This window comes from Stegastes partitus, unplaced genomic scaffold (genome assembly GCF_000690725.1).
Source record: "Stegastes partitus isolate 25-593 unplaced genomic scaffold, Stegastes_partitus-1.0.2 Scaffold176, whole genome shotgun sequence".
Taxonomy (NCBI): Eukaryota; Metazoa; Chordata; class Actinopteri; family Pomacentridae; genus Stegastes; species Stegastes partitus.
Window position 1 is genome coordinate 345,672 of NW_007577907.1, and position 16,907 is coordinate 362,578.

Here is a 16,907-nt window from a genome sequence, read left to right on the forward strand (position 1 = left end):
TTGTTGTGTTTGACTTCACACTTTTTAAGTAAGTTTGGGGCTTCAAATGTCACTTAAATGAAAATAGATGCAGCAAACAAAAAGTGCTACAGAAGTATCAACACAGCTTCAACAAACACCAGACAACTGTAGTGATGTTTTAGTTGTATATATTATTATCAGAGATTGGGAAAAAATCTTTATAATCAAATTACAAGACAAACCTCAAGTCTGTCAGCAACTGAGGGCTGCACATTAAAACGACACAGGACAGGAGTATATTTCTTAAACAGCTGTGCTAACTGTGCTTTTTGAACATACCTGAAATCAAGTCCTCTGCACACATATGCCTAATTATGGAATACTGTACAAGGCAAGCCATAACTGACAAGGTCATATACATTTATTATGATTCCTGCATTTAAAAAAGCCAAAACTTTTGCTTTCTTGTGTCATCTTCAATCTTAAGGAATTCAAGTCATATCAGCACTTATCCAGAGGTATTTTTATGCATACAACTGGGTATGAGCTTAATTTATCTTATATTAATTGGAGTCCTATACAATAAAAATAGTGTTAACAATAAACTGATTCAATATGTAGGCTAGTATTGAACTGGTAGAAGTTTGAAGACAGAAATGGAACGCATGTGCCAGTAAAGTGGTCCCCAAAGGGGGTGGCCACTGCTGCCACAGACTACAATCTGGCCACACACACACACACACCCAATAGTGAAGCCTGTTAGAGGGCTACAAATACTCATAGATCTAAAGTTATATTCAGTAACTACTATTTTTCTTGCAGAATTTTTTTGCAGCTTTTTCTGTGCAGCTGTTGTTCCTATACAGCTGCACTTCAGCGGCACAAAGATGGCCCATTTCAACCAAATATAATGTAATGATTCAAAGATTTCACATTATTGTCACTGCAACGTGCACCGACAGTATGGAAAGGACACTATTTTTTTTTTTTACAGGTAAAAAAAAAAAAAAAGAATCTGTTTGTACATGTTTTCATCAGTTAGTGTTTAAGATTTAGGTTTAGCTTAAGAAGCTCTTGTACAGACTCTTAAAGACTGTAGAGATTAAATCTGACCCTGAACCTTCACCCAAAAGAAAGAAAAGTGGTCAAACACTCAGCCAACTGCCTGAACCTGAGTACCGACAACTATCTATGCACTTTGCATTTATTCATTATGCACTAAACGATTGACCAATGTAGTTGCAAACAGCAACGACGATATTCTATTCTATTCTAAAATGCAAAAACAAAAGGCTGGATAGAAATTGCGTGATGTCTCAACTAGGCCCTGAGCAGAACAAGTACACTTTTTTATTTCAGTGTCTTAAATGTTATTTACCTTATGTAATTAAATTGTAATGACCTCATGAGGTTTATCAACGATTAAAAACGCATTACTTTAGTTTTAATTATCTGAGGGTTACATAAAACAGCTTATTATAGTGTATATGAGCTGTAGTGTACTTTTACGTGACTGTCTTGTCTGCATGAGCAAATTATAAAATCAAGAGACCAAAAAAGTGACTATATAGCTTACAGTGATTTGCTGAATAAAAATATTAACCAGATATTGTGGCAGACTAACGTGAGTAATGATAATGATGATATTGCTATCAGGTCAAGTCCTTTCCATGCACACACCTAAGAATTAAGAATTTAATGTTATCAGGCACTGGCATACTTGACACTTTCTTATTTATATATGTATTTTTATTTATTTTTTATTTTTTTAATTTGACAAGTTAAAACTTGAGACTTTTGGTTTCTTTCCCCATGTTTATGTTTTTGTTGGGGTTTTTTTTGTCAGCGATTATCCAGAGGTATTTCAATGCAGACAACAAAGCATGAGCTTGAATTATCCTCTAATAATTCTAATTCTATACAAGAAAAATATTGTTTAGAGTAAAATTATCTAATATGTAACATTAAATTGTTGGAAGAAACTAAACACTTGTTTGGGGTCTCATGAGCTACTTAGTTGTAGTTACTGGGCTCAGCCACTAGATGGCAGGAGTCTGTGAATAGTAGCACACAGTCGTTTGTTTACACTAGTTGCAATGGCGACCGTCGCTGAACTGAAGTGTGGTAAGAATTCACTATCATTACCGTCATTTTGTTGCTTAAATACTTATTTAAATCGTAAATCAAACTACATAGACGTCACGGTAAAACTTAAAATTGCCAAAACTGTCCGGCTAACATTACATTGACCACAACAACGTGACACCTCCTGTACGAAACTCCATTCAAAAGCACGACAATTTAGTTAGCTTAAGTGATCTAAGCTTTCTGGAAAACGGTAGCCTAAAATTACCCACATATTATTTAATGTTAAACTCCATATTTCAATTCGGCAGAATTAAACATGCTCTATATTTTACGCAATTGTGGCTTTCTGTGAATCTCTTTCTGCTCGCTAACGCTTCCGTTGCTAACAGTTGCTCGTTAGCTAGCTTGGGGTTAAGCGAACTAGCACGCGTGGTGGCAAAAGTTAATAAACATTGCTTTGAAATGGAGATGACTTACCTAATCGCATCTGTTACGATTTGAAGAGTAGCTTAAAGTGAATAAAATACGAGTATGAGCGATCTCCAAAGAGTTCAAGAGGTGTAAACATACCTAAGTGAATGTTAAATTCGCGAAATATTGAATGGGGTACGGCGTGCTTGACAACGAACAGACTTAATTGCAATTATTAGCTGGTTTTACTATTTTAAAATAAATGTCACGCTTACAGTCCTCAGATGGGCAGTTTTGCTACGTGAGTCTTGTAGTATTTTAAATATCTGATTATGTATCAAGCCGTGAAGGAGACGCTGGAGGCCCGTGGGGTGCTGGGCCAGCTGAAGGCTCGTATCCGGGCGGAGGTGTTCAGCGCCTTGAATGACCAGAGAGAACCGCGGCCGCCGCTGTTACATGAAAACCTGCTCATCAACGAGCTCATCCGGGAGTATCTGGAGTTCAACAAGTACAGATACACGGCGTCGGTGCTAACAGCAGGTAGGTGAAGAGATCACTGCACAAGCACTGCAAGCTGAGAGTAAAATTCATCTTTTATTAATGCACTGGATTTATCAGCAGCTTAAATGAATGTGATATGGCTTTATTTTCATTAATGGTTAGTTGTAAATATGATCTTTGTGGCTTTATTAGATTGATCTTTTATGGTGAATGAGTGAAAAGAGGCCAATCTTTCAGGTAGAAGCAGCAGTATTAAACTTGGTAAAGACTCTCATTTAAATTATTGTACAAATGTTTATAGCTCTCTTACTTTACTAAAAGTGGCAATATTTAGAAATACTTGGTTACAAATAAGACTCTTACATTGTACTTAAGTTGTAGAGGTAGAATTGTACTTATAAAAAAGTACATGTGTAAATTTGTCTTGTACTTAGTAGAATTGTACTTAAGTACAGTGTTGGAGTACATTTATTTAGTTACTTTACACCACTGCTGTTCAAGCCAAGTGTACTATTTCTAAACTCAGCTGTTTGTTTTCTCAGAATCAGGCCAACCTGAAGTTCCCTTGGACAGACAGTTCCTGGCAAATGAACTAAAAGTTACAGAGGATACGAGCTCCAAGTCTGTGTAAGTGTGCAAACCAGGATTTCTGGGAAATTCCAGTGCAGCCTGTAGTTGAACACAGTGTTCAAAGACTCTCCGGGGTGTGTTCGGTTTGGGGGTAATCATAATCTCTTGGTGATGTCATCATACTTTCATCTTGAAACGCAGAGAAATGTTTAGAAATTTCAGCTTCAGCCCAATGCTGTTTTGGAGAGTTTGTGTTGTGAAAGTCAGCGTTTCTCAGGGGGTTTAGTTTAGCAATCTTGGCTCAGCAGATGTTAAAGGATTGTACTCCGGCTAGTGTCCCTTTGCTATCACTGTGTCTTCACTCTTGTCTCTGTGTACCACCAGGGAAACACACACACAATTAAAACAATCACTGGTGAGTCGTTGTGTAGCACTGCGGCTATAATGACCAGGGATTTTAATTCTGGCCTAGAAACGTATCAGGACACACATTTTCTCTCTCTTTCTCTCCATCTTTAGTAATGAAAAGCACCAAAATGTTCAAAATGTAAAAGGTAATTTATTCACATTTTGCTTTGCAGACCTCTTCTTTATGGCTTGTTGTCCCACTTTCTGAACAGCAGTGACAGTGGAGGGAAGGTGTTTCTACGAGGTGCTGCTGCCAACAACGCAGCTCCTGGACCTGATGCCTAAAATCTGATGATGCGCTAGTGACTTATGATGCTCATGGACTGAAAAGAGGCTTTAACACTTCGATAGATGACATAAAATGTTGCAGCACTTCATGAGATTCACCCTTTTGCCTCCTCTCAGAATCTTGTCCATAGTTTTTCACAGTTTTCCACATTATTTACAGCACAGAGTATATGGATCCTGCTAAGCCTAATTTTTATTTCTAGAGTTTTTATGAATTATTTTTTGAAGGTTTTGATTTCAATGACTTTACCAGTAAGTTCTAGTCATAGTGGTGCTGTTTGCAGTGCTCCATTATGTTTGTTCTCTCAATAATTTGGGTATGCAGTTGAAAACTACATTCCTTGTTGCAGTTACTATTAAGTTTTGTAAATGTTTTATATTTTATACTGTCTTTACAGCTTAAAAATAAATATTTTTTTCTATTTAAACATCTAATCAAATCTGTTATTTATGCAAGTGCTATTTGCATTGGGAGCCATATGGTGGCAGTGTCACCTCAGATAAGGCTGAAGCTGCTACAGGAACAGTGATGCTTAGTTGTTACATTATTGCCACTGTCCTTTATTAACATGTAGTTTTGAGCATAAAAATAGTATTTTTATGCCTCCCCCTGTCCTTTCAAGGCTTTAAAATAGTAAAACATGAGGTTGATTGAAGAAAAGTGCCTGAAAAAACATGATTGCATAAACTTCTAGGATAATCTTAAAAACAAAAAAAAAAAGTGAAAATTTGATAGAGAAACAAGAATGCATTATATTGCATTAAGGGTTAGGCTTTAATCATAAAAGTCACAAATTAAGCTGCGGCAACGACTAGTGTGCTTTTAATTCAACTGCATGCATTAACTTGGGCTTAGATGCTTTTATATGATCACTTCATTTATATGATGATGTGGAGTTTTGCAAGTTTTCTAAACTGTTTTGTTTGTAGTCAGAAATGTATTTGTAAGTACGTACATTTAAGCTTTTGCTTTTTGTAGTTTTCAAATCTATGCAGCTGCACCTGATTGTTGACTAAAATAACACTGAGTTACTTTCCTGTGATTGTATCCACATGTTAGCAGTCATTGTGTTGTTCTCAGGAGCTACACCCAACCTTGCTCCTGCAGCATTACACTTGAGTCGGTCTAAAATGCATTTGCTAATGCAAAGTGATGCATGTCTGTTTTTGGTACCGTTTGTTTCTGTTTGCCTGTAAGCAGGTTTATGGAAATGCTACCAGGCTGATTGTCATGAAAGTTGTTGGCGACATTGAGCACAGGCAAAGGAAGAAAGTGTTTAATTTTGGCGCTTGCACTTGAAGCACTGTAGCGCCACCAGTTGGTTGAAGTTTATGCATGTAAGTGTCTGGTTTTCAATAATGAGGTATTGTTAAGTTTCTTGGATCAAGCTCGGTTTAACGATTCCTGTGGGTCGGATGATAACAAAAATGTTTAAAACGTTTCACAAAAATTGGCAGAGATGGTCTTCAGATCAAGCTTCACTGAATTTACATTTATATCTCAGCAGTACTTTGATCAATCAAAGCTAAACTTGGTACACGGACTTCCATCCATCCATTTATCCATTATCTGTACACCACTTAATCCTCACTAGGGTCGCAGGGAGGCTGGAGCCTATCCCAGCTGACTTAGGGCGAAGGCAGGGGACACCCTGGACAGGTCGCCAGTCTATCACAGGGCTACACTTAGAGACAGACAACCAAGCACACTCACATTCACACCTACGGACAATTTAGAATCACCAATTAACCTCAACATGTTTTTGGACTGTGTGGGAGGAAGCCAGAGAACCCGGAGAACTCCCACACTGCACGGGGAGAACATGCAAACTCCACGCAGAAAGATCCTGGTGCCCCCACCGGGACGCGAAACAACGACCTTCTTGCTGAGAGGCAACAGAGCTAACAACTGTGCCACCTTGCAGCCCGACACATGGACTTGAGACCCGTTTTTGAGTAAGCTCATACAATTTTGTGTTATTTGACCACTAGGTGACACTGTAGTCACCAAAATTGTATTTGCCTTAGTTTGAAAGCTCACATATCAAAGAAATGTGGTCTGTTAGCGGACAGCTGTTTTCTCTGGGCGCCCTTGTGGTTATTTTAAAAAGGAAACCTTATGATCATAAAGGTGTCTCATTGTGGTCTCATAGTAAATAATAATCCACATACTTATGATGCATCATATAGATGTCTATGCAGCTACTCTCCTGCCTGTTTGCTTCATTTTCTCATATGTTTCTTTGCAGCCTCAGAGGACAGGCGAGGAAGTTCTATCACTTCTGTATTTTTAGTTTTTTAGACAATAAATCAATAATTAAAGGGGTAATTGTTCAGTAAATAGAGTCATAAAATGATGCAGACACCTTGAATCAACAGAAATACGTACACACTAAACAGAACTATCATGTCTGTGCAGCCCAAATCCCCAGCTAGAAGCACAAACATCTAATACATCAAGACTTTTCGCATCTCACTTCCTCTCTCACCATTTAAGGGAACTTGACATTGTTATCTCAACTTAAACCCCAAAGTTTCTGGAACTGATTATCCGCAGACCCACCATTTATTTCCCATCCTGATTAGCGATGCTGGGCACTGACTCCCACCATTTCTACCATCTCTAACTTAATCCACGTTCAGGTTATTTTTAGGTTTTACTAGTTTATTTATCCTGTCTACCATATTTGCATCTCTCATTCTTGATTGTACAGGCTTTAGTGAGATCATGGCGCTTAGATTAGTCCATTATAAGAATGAGGTCACAATATTTAGCAGACGGGTGTGTTTTTGCTGAGTTTACGCACGGCTCTGATGGAGCTGTAAAGGTGAAATGGAACAATTTACCTTCACTGCAGTTTCTAAAGCAAGATATAATGTACACTTTATGTTAAATAGTGCCCTAATTTATTATTTCTCAGCCCCATTAGAGAAGACATTATGTTTAATGCATGTAGAATTAGCTTGCTTCATCTGGAAGGGTCTGAATGTACGTCACTTTCTTAGAGCAAAACTGTTCTGTCCATTAATACTGTGGCAGTCAGGTGCCAGGTTCATTGGCACCAGATACAAGTGTTCGCTTAAAAATGGCTATATAAGCAGAGGAAGTTGAACAATGGCACACGATTAGTTCAGTTGGCAGTTTGCCCCAGAATAGGTAGCATTTCTCCTCCGCTGTATAAATTAGTTGTGTGTAAACGAGACAGCTGTATAAATACTATTGAATGCTGTGGTCTTTTTCGACTGCAGCAGAGCGAACTGATGTTTGCCCCTGGGCTCAAATTAGAATGCAATTGCATTCCACGCGGGTCAAACATATCCATAAACATATTTTCTCTCCAATAGATGGCCATCTATGGGCATGAGGGGGAAGAAAAAACATTAAACAGGCCGTATGTAAGAGATTTCTGCATTGTGGGTCAATGTTAGTGTATATTATTACTGCTGCATTGTGTTGAGGGACAGTTAGCAGGTTTGTCGTCAACTGTTTTAGTCATTTTTGCCTTGTTTAGATTGAGCGGTGAGCTGGATGAATGCGGGTCACGCAGTTTAGTTGCAGTTTTTAAAATAAAACACATAAGATTGATGCTTAATTTTAATGTATTCTCAAAAAAACAAATCCTGTCTATTTTTTTTCCGAGTGACTACAGCTGATGTCACCAGCAGAGTTTCTATCCATGCTCACTCCCACCAGCCTCTTCATGGGCACTATGGCCTTCTCAAATCTTTATTAATTGCTCTGAGGAACTACTCAGACTTGATTCTGCGGCTCAGATAACTGAGGGAGGACGAATGTTTTGGCTAAAGCTTAAGATGGACTCATTTTGTCAGCATATCGTGCCCCTCTACTTTGACTTCCAGCATTTTGTTTTTAGGTTTCTCTCCTCCCTTTTCCTTCCATACATTGCCATACACTACATAAACCACTTCCACTCTATATGAAGAAATGTTAAAAGACACAGTAACCTATGACTTAAGTGCATGTTGCTCTTGTGCTTCATTTTAGTTGCATCAAATTTGAAGAGATAAAAATCATTTCAGTTACATCAGTGTTGCTCACTCAGGTTGTTTATTAGTCCCTAATTTACAGCTTTGATTAGGTGGAAGTAAAAAATGTCAGTTTTTGTTGTCACTCTAACAAGGATGAGGAGACTTACTGTGTTTTAAAGTTCTCCCAGGTGTTTCTGATCCGTAGAGCCCTAGGGCGTTCATTTCAGCCGTACAGTTTTGCGGATTTGGAGGATGTTATTTCAGGTGTAAATTTCAAAAAAATTGCCTATAAGGCTTAAGGGGTTAAGGAGAATGATTAAAGTGGCATTTTTACGGACACTAGCTATGAAGTAATGATCCTGTAATAAACCGGTGGGGATTACTGTGGAGTAAATCAAATTAGATGCAAAAATGATCTAAGAGTGTACACATAACATGACATACATATATACAGCATTCTGTGCACCGCTCTTCTGCAAGATATTCTTTTATGTGTTGCAGACTAATAAACTACTTTTGTGTCACAGCCAACTACAGGTAAATAATGAGAGTTATACCCATAGAAGCAACTTTGTTTGAACAATGCTATTGCTGTTGGACCATATTTAGTCACCGGGGCCTGCGCTGGTTGACTGTGCTACACTTTGAAAGTAACACAGAAAGCTGCCGAGATTCCACACAGACCCCACTCTCCTTATATGGCACACACTGCAACCTCTCTGTTCAGTGTATCTGCTGCTTTCTTTCCCTCCTCTTCATCCTCCTCCTCGTCTCGCTCCTCATCCCTCCCTCTAACTTGTCCCTCATCCTGTCTCCCCTGAGTTTTTCAACCTGGGTTTCTCCTTCACGAATGCCGTCGCCTCCTCCATGATGTTGACCAGAAGGAGCCTGAAGATCCTCCGTATTGGTCTGTCATCAGGTTTCGTGCACACACACACACTCTTGCATATCAGCGCAGCGCTATGCTTCTGGCACGAAACAGGCCGTGGCTATCAACCAGCGGCTTGATTTATTGTAGCAAATAGAACAGTGTCCTTATATAGGAAGTTCCATTGGAAAGAAGCTGGAAACAGGAGGGATGCAGCAGCAGCAGAGGGGATGGAGGGGGTACGGCTGGTTGTAATGCTGGAATGTGATGTGTGTAATGATAGAAGGCACGACTAGGATGTACACACACACACACACACACACACAAAGAAACTAACATTCATTACGTGAGTTATGAGTTGTACTGTAGGGGAACTCTCCAGAGGGGGTTACAGTAAAAGGGGATTCCTGTGTTGGGGACAGCTGGTTTGCCTTATGAGGAGTGAAAGCACATTGCATAATTTATAAATCTTACAGGGTGTGGGTGGGACTGGAGAACACGGCTACTGGGTTTTACTGAGTCTGTGTTTACTGTATAAAGGTGACGTATTTTACCAGATCAGTAGAAATCCTGCTGCAAAAAGCCTACACAGACCGTAAAACTGAAGGTACAATAAATCATACTTTACAAAATCTCAGCAGGAAACCTCACCTATAATCAAGTAGGAGTCGTACCATAAAAGTAGTTCAATAAATGTCACTTTGAGCAAAATCTATGTATCTGCAAAATAACTAGACTCCTGTACATGCAGCAGAAACAACCTTATTGGATCACAGTGAAGAGCTATAATAACTAATAATATGTCAAATTGCTAAGACCTAAGTTTTATGTACATTGTAAATGTCAAATAGAGCTTCCTCCATAAATACAGGGGACTGAAAACTATTCCCTTTGAGATCAAATGAAGTCATGATAAAGTACTTCAAAGTTGCACTTGAGTAATTTTCTTGAGTAAATTTACTTTACTCCACTTTAATACACTGAAGAAAAATATAAATGCAGCCCAGAAATGGTCTTCTTTTGTGACCGAGACTAAAAGGTTACAGATCTCATTTCTGCTGTTAAAGTAAGAAAGGGGGCTCAATTTAGTCAGTTGTGCACAAAAACCTTTTCACAAATTCTCAAGCATTGAGTTAATCCACACCTTGGTCAAATGTGGCTTTTAAGGACAATGATTGTTCGACCAGTGACTATAGAAGTCCACCTCAAAATGCAGCTTTATTCAAATGACATGATGCCACAGACAACAAAAGGTAAGTCGAGGATGAGCTGTGAGCATTCTGGATGCTAGCAGGTCAGTTTGAGACGTAATCAGACACTTTAATGTCCACAACTGTAGGGAAGTGTTTCTCCCCTTAATGGATGTGTCTGACAATGTCATCTTGTCCCCCAGACATGTCTGCCAACTTCACCAAGCCTTTCAGGAAAAGCTGGAAGACATTCCACAAGCAGCGTCAGCAGCCTGACTCACCACTTCTTCCATTATCATTTCCAACATGGTGCTTACTTGGCTGTTTCCTGGCATTCATTCAGTTGTTGAGATGGCATGCATCGGAATAACTAATATTTATTCCAGTCATCCATCCATCCATCCATCCATTATCTATACACCGCTTAATCCTCACTAGGGTCGCTGGGGGGCTGGAGCCTATCCCAGCTGACTTAGGGCGAAGGCAGGGGACACCCTGGACAGGTCACCAGTCTATCACAGGGCTACACTTAGAGACAGACAACCAAGCACACTCACATTTACATATACGGACAATTTAGAATCACCAATTAACCTCAACATGTTTTTGGACTGTGGGGGAGGAAGCCAGAGAACCCGGAGAACTCCCACACTGCACGGGGAGAACATGCAAACTCCACGCAGAAAGATCCTGGTGCCCCCACCGGGATGTGAAACAGCGACATTCTTGCTGCGAGGCAACAGAGCTAACCACTGTGCCACCTTGCAGCCCTAATACTTATTAACCTTTTTTTGTCATTGCATGTTGCAACTCTTCAGTAAAAATTGTAATCAATAAATAGACAAGATTGTCAAACTAAAAGATTGAAAATGACTGTAAAGGGACAGAAAGTGATCAGTGCATACAGATTTCAGTCTCTTGCAGTAAACAAGGGTAGATGAGGTGAAAGAGTTTCTCAGTCTGTTGGTTCTGCATTTGATGGTTCTGTATCAAATTAACAGAATTTGATCAGCTATTGGAGTTTGCATGTTCTCCCCATGCAGCGTGGGTTCTCTCCGGGTTCTCCGGCTTCCTCCCACAGTCCAAAAACATGTTGAGGTTAATTGGTGATTCTAAATTGTCCGTAGGTGTGAATGTGAGTGTGCTTGGTTGTCTGTCTCTAAGTGTGGCCCTGCGATGGACTGGCGACCTGTCCAGGGTGTCCCCTGCCTTCGCCCTAAGTCGGCTGGGATAGGCTCCAGCCCCCCCACGACCCTAATGAGGATTAAGCGGTGTATAGAAAATGGATGGATGGATGATCAGCTATTACATACTGCACTTATATTTTTGATCAGTATGCTATAAAAAAAAAAAAAACAATAAAGTACTTTAAAGTTGCACTTAAGTACTGTTTTTTTGGGCAAAACTTACATTACACCACTTCGGTGCTTGGCTATAACGTGACACCAGAGCTCAGATGTGCACCAGGATTAAGTATAACCTCCACGTCTTTGTGCCGGTGCCAGTCCATTTCTAAGTGCAAACGTTAAAAAGTTATTGTGTTTTCCATTTTACCGCAGAGTGTTTTATGCATCTTTTTTTTAATCCTCTGTGACTTCATCTTCTCCATTCAGCATCTCTTCATTCAACTGAGACCCTTAAAAAAAAAACAAAAAGGAAAAGGAAAAAAAAAAAAAAAAAAAAAACTCTGCCGGTGTCCGCAGTGCGCATGTCCGCTGCCTCCTGCGCCGCCGACGGATGCTGCGGCCGGACGATGCTGGAGGAGGAGGGTCCGCAGCGGCTCCACCCTCCGGCAGCAGTGCGCAGTTTAAATGGTAAAGCTCGGAAATTGACGGGGGTCATTTGGACTGTTCGCTTTTGGAGTACCTCGTCACCGCCGGCTTCTCCAAAACTGTAACTTTCCGAATCCAAAGCTGCCCTGAATTTCTTCACTCTATGTGAGTATGTCGTTTGCTGCAGAGGGACATACTGGGGTGCACCTGTTGCTGAAGGATTTATGTGCATTTATTCGCTTGTATGTGCTCAGATGTAACTTGGTGCTACAAAACTTTAGTTAGCTTTTGCCTTCAATTTACATACATCTTTTTGTAAATAACTGAACAAAGTGCCACAATTTTAATGTCAAATCAAGTGTACATTACCTAATTAATATATGAACACATCATGTATGCAAACCCTCATTTGTGTGTTAATTAGTGTGTGCCAGAGTGTAAACTTTGTGTTATAGTTTAATAAACTGTGGTTATGTATATGCATATGGCCCCATGCTGCAGTATTGTGTAGTACAGTAGGAAGAAAGGGGAAATCAGTCAGACTCTCTGAGCGACTAACCGTGCCGTTTCCTGTTTCCCAAATATGGTTGCACTAAGCTGCATGACTGTGATGCACGTTGACAATGAAGATGCAGAGAAGTGACTCACGACAGCTGTCACACTTAACCAGTGAAACTTATCTGATGGTTTTGTTGTTTTTTTTTTTATCCATCTTGGTAGACTTGTTTCAGTTAGTGCTTCTCTTTTACAAATAGTTTATTATTATCTGCAGCTAAACTGTGGATTTCTACAACTTTGCTGCAGCTGTACTATTAATATTAATTTTGGCTCTGAAATGTGTGTTAGTCCAAAGAAACATGAACATTACACTTCCACTTATCACTCTGATGGACACTATGATTACTTAGGAAGCAATAAAGCGGATCTGCTTTAATCCAAACGCTTTCACTTATCCTTTTAATCGTTGAGGCATCTCTGAAAGAGACAGAACTTATGAGCTGAAAGTTTATTTAGCTTCCATGTTTGTTTTGCATTAAAACCAGAAAGTTGTGCAGTCAAAGCACAAGTAGAACCTGGAACAAATCATGCATCTATTTTGGGGAAACTTAATTAATTTATTTTCATGCTGTAATTCTCGTCGTACAAAGACATGAAAACCCTGGCGTGTCGGGGTTTGTTAATAAGATGATAAGAGAAAGAATGTTTTTGAAACATGTGAGAGAGGAAGTGAGTAAAATCATTTGCTGGCCCTGCAGGTCATCCTCTTTCAGCCACAAATAGAAAGGTCACTTGGTCTCCTGGGCGACATTTCCACTTGTTTATTATATTTGACAGAAAAATAATCAGCCTGTATATTGGAGTTTGCGATCATTTTTTTCTATTAAGACTTAGTGTTTGAGGAGTTGTGGTAACAAATAGAAGGGTTTATCTGCAGAAATGCTTTGAGTTCAGGGGTTACTCTGAATTTCGTGAGTTTGTGTGCTGCTCTGCTGTGGTTGTGACGTATGGGAGGACTGGGAACACATTACTTATAACAGAGTATGGGTAGTTTAGTCTCGAGTCAAATAAAAATGCACAAATTGACTAATAGAGCCTTATTGTGGCTGTGAGCACTCCAGTCAGTATGCATCAACCTGCTATCCTGTCAGCTCCACTTCAGACAACTGTCTTCAAGATACACCGACTGAGCGCACACTGTGTTGACACAACACAAAGTGAGAGAGGAGGCTTTACGAAAGTATGAAGCCGAGCTGCTGAGAAAAGTTAAAGGGGGTTGAGGAGGAGGCACCTTGATTGGTTGCAGATTCTTAAACATGGGGAGTGTCGGGAAAAGGCTGTTTACTTTTATGCGAAGAAATAACTGATCATCAAAGCATCAGCTGCTTTTTTTTGTTCTGTCAGAAGTGTGCACAGGACTTACTCGACTCATAGGAAGTGTGTGTCTCTGTTGTGAGTTAATATTTGTCTTTCAGTAGTTTCTGGGTGGTTTGATTTTGCAGCTCCCAGGGGTGCATTTGTAAGCTTTCTCAGGATGGTTAGTGGCTTTTTTTTTTTTTTGCAAAGTTCCCACTCAGAGTGTGTGTCAGTGTGCAGAGAGGTAATTCAGGAACCATTAAGTTTCCTGCTCAGGGTTTCAGAGACCAACCTCATCTGACACTCTGCAGTATAATTTTAGAGTTGTGTTAGCTTCCCTTGACCAAATTTGTTTAGCAGTAGGTGCAGTGTAGTGTAGAACATAGTACAGAACAGATTGTATTTGCACTGCAGACTAAATGTAAGGTGCATCCATATTTCCTGCACCTTCCCCCTGTTTGCATTTTACATAACCTCCCACTGCAGGCACCACTCCCAGACATGGCTACAGTCCCAGACACTTGTTCATAATTTAACCACTCACTGCTACATTTAAAAATGAATTCCACCAGGGGCCCATGTGAAGCACGATTGTTAAAGCCCCGGGCCCCCCTCAGGCTCTCTGCCTTCGCTGTTATCATTTTGGAGTAAACGACAAGGCCGGCAGAGAGACATACTATTCCCTATATGGGCTTTGTTTGGGAGTTCACTTGCCTTGCTGTTTAGGTCCGCAGAAAAGAGCCCAGCTCCAGAGAAAGGGGCCCATATATGGTCATCGCAGCACGAGACTGAATCCTTCCTAGCAGGAGACAGAGGGGGAGAGAGAGAGGGAATGGAAGGCAAAAGACGTGGAAAAAATGGATGTTGTCAATTAAGCAGTGGCTTAATGATTGAGTGCGAGTAAACACCAGCGAGTATTAATGATTTGGGGTTATTTTAGATAAAGCCGCTGATAAAATCTAATGGTTCTTTGTTGCTGAGTTAATTAAAATCAATTTCCCAGCCTTGGTCTTTTCTAAGGCAGGGGAATTGTTTGTGCGTTTCCCTTTTGGAGTGTGTGAAAGTGTGGAGCTGAGAGGGGGTGGAGGTCTGTGAGAATGGCTGCACTCTGGAACTCCCCGATGGATGAAGCATGTTAACTCTTTGAGCAGCAACCACAAAGTGCGAGGCAACTGTACCAGCATGTTTCCTACCCTCAGAGACTCATCACTTGGTGCAGTGTTTAGTGAAAACTGTGCACAAACTGTTTCTGCTGGTACCTGCAGGCGACGCATCATTGCAAAATCATGTCCTGTTATATTTGCACTCTCATCTTTGATTCCAACCTTCCTTTTTTGCTTTGTTCTCCCCGCTACGCTTTCCTTTGATATTTCCTCCCTTGCTCACTTTCCACCTACCATCCCTCACTGTTTCCTAACACCCAGTTCACTTGTCTCTTCAGCTGGCCCTCCACCTTAAGCCAAGATGTCCAAGAAGGCCCCAACCGAGGACGAGAAGTTCCTCTTTGTTGACAAGGACTTCCTGAACAGCCCCATGGCTCAGGCCGACTGGGCGGCCAAGAAGCTGGTCTGGGTCCCGTCAGAGAAGCACGGCTTCGAGGCGGCCAGCATCAAGGAGGAGCACGGCGACGAAGTGCTGGTGGAGCTGGCCGATAATGGCAAGAAGGCAACAGTCAACAAGGACGACATCCAGAAGATGAACCCGCCCAAGTTTAGCAAGGTGGAGGACATGGCCGAACTCACCTGCCTGAACGAGGCCTCAGTGTTGCACAATCTCCGCGAGAGGTACTTCTCTGGCCTTATTTATGTAAGTATTCCCATAAACACATGAAACACAACCATTTTCACACCAAAACAAATCTAAAACTACATCCAGATGTGTATTCTTATGACAACTTTATAATGAATCCCAATTGTGTAAGCCCAATTACTGACAGTTTACCCTGATCTCACTGCTGTGATAAAGGCAGAGTATAACACCTACTTGTATTAATAATTAGGCAGGTTTGTTAGTTACTGATCTAGTAGACGTAACTATTTTGAACCTTCCTAAGTCCTAGAGCTCTCTCCATTCAGTAAATGCTGAAATCACTCGTTTGATGTCAGTTTCAATCACTGTCCCTCTTTGCCTCCTTCAACAAGTCTCTTTTTATGCCAAGAAGAGTTTCCACAGTTACTCCAGTTCTTCTTTTACTTTATTGCAAATTGAGCCTTAGTCATCTTGGAAAATTTAAGACCTGGTGGAAGGCAGTATTGCAAAGTGGAAACAATGCTTACAGAGAATCAGTCTAAATGCTGGTAATGTCAATAAACTATAGTTATTACATTTTACAATCAAATTTACTTCATCACGTTAAGTTAAAGAAAAAGACATGTAAATAGCTACTTTAAAGTGTTTGCACAACCTGTTCTAATGTCATCTTTCTGCTCTCAGACGTACTCTGGCCTGTTCTGCGTTGTGGTGAACCCCTACAAAATGCTGCCCATCTACTCAGAGAAGATCATCGACATGTACAAAGGGAAGAAACGACACGAAGTCCCCCCTCACATCTACTCCATCACTGACAACGCCTACAGAAACATGATGCAAGGTAGGATTTTCACTTCGCTCTTTTTCCCCTTGTGATGCACCTGCATCATTCACCGTCCTTCATTCTTGGTTCCTTATTTTTTAGATGTTCTCCCAGTGAGTGTCTCTCACACTGCAAATCAGGTGGACCAGAGATTTAACCCTCTGAACTTCAAGTAGTGTCACTTTTTTTTGCTATTGTCACATTTTGACCCATTTTTCCTTGCAGTATAAAGTCCTGCAACTCTATGAAAACAGCACAACCATGGCTTGAAGGAGAGAGAATCAAAAAATGTGTTTTGTGCAGGATGACTTAGCCATAACGCCTTAAAACCTTAAAAAAAAAAAAAAAAGATGATTGAATGATTATTTGTTTTACAAAAATTTTAAAAACCCAGAATTAACATAAACAACATTTTCCCACATGCCCAATACTGG

General features: G+C 40.4%; 2 protein-coding genes across 5 annotated transcripts in view; both read left to right on the plus strand.

Moving 5' to 3' along the window:
• The first annotated feature begins 2,009 nt into the window (after positions 1–2,009).
• cep20 (centrosomal protein 20) lies at positions 2,010–4,655 on the plus strand. Of its 2 annotated transcripts, none has more exons than XM_008279904.1 (4): positions 2,010–2,085; positions 2,803–3,000; positions 3,504–3,588; positions 4,113–4,655. In XM_008279904.1, exons 1-4 carry the CDS (start codon positions 2,058–2,060, stop codon positions 4,222–4,224), a joined length of 423 nt encoding a protein of 140 aa, XP_008278126.1. In that variant the 5' UTR covers positions 2,010–2,057; the 3' UTR covers positions 4,225–4,655. The 2 variants fall into 2 exon arrangements, with proteins under 2 accessions (XP_008278126.1, XP_008278127.1); XM_008279905.1 differs by having other exon boundaries at positions 4,152–4,655.
• A 7,424-nt stretch (positions 4,656–12,079) lies between these two features.
• Positions 12,080–16,907, plus strand: part of myh11a (myosin, heavy chain 11a, smooth muscle) — a 34,876-nt gene continuing 30,048 nt past the window's right edge. For all 3 annotated transcript variants that reach the window (XR_520116.1, XM_008279915.1, XM_008279916.1), the window contains exons 1-3: positions 12,080–12,212; positions 15,343–15,707; positions 16,335–16,491. Coding sequence is in view for 2 of the 3 variants with exons in the window: in XM_008279915.1 (XP_008278137.1) it covers positions 15,366–15,707; positions 16,335–16,491 (499 nt within the window). In the remaining variant the exon portion in view is untranslated. The remainder of the gene's footprint in view (positions 12,213–15,342; positions 15,708–16,334; positions 16,492–16,907) is intronic.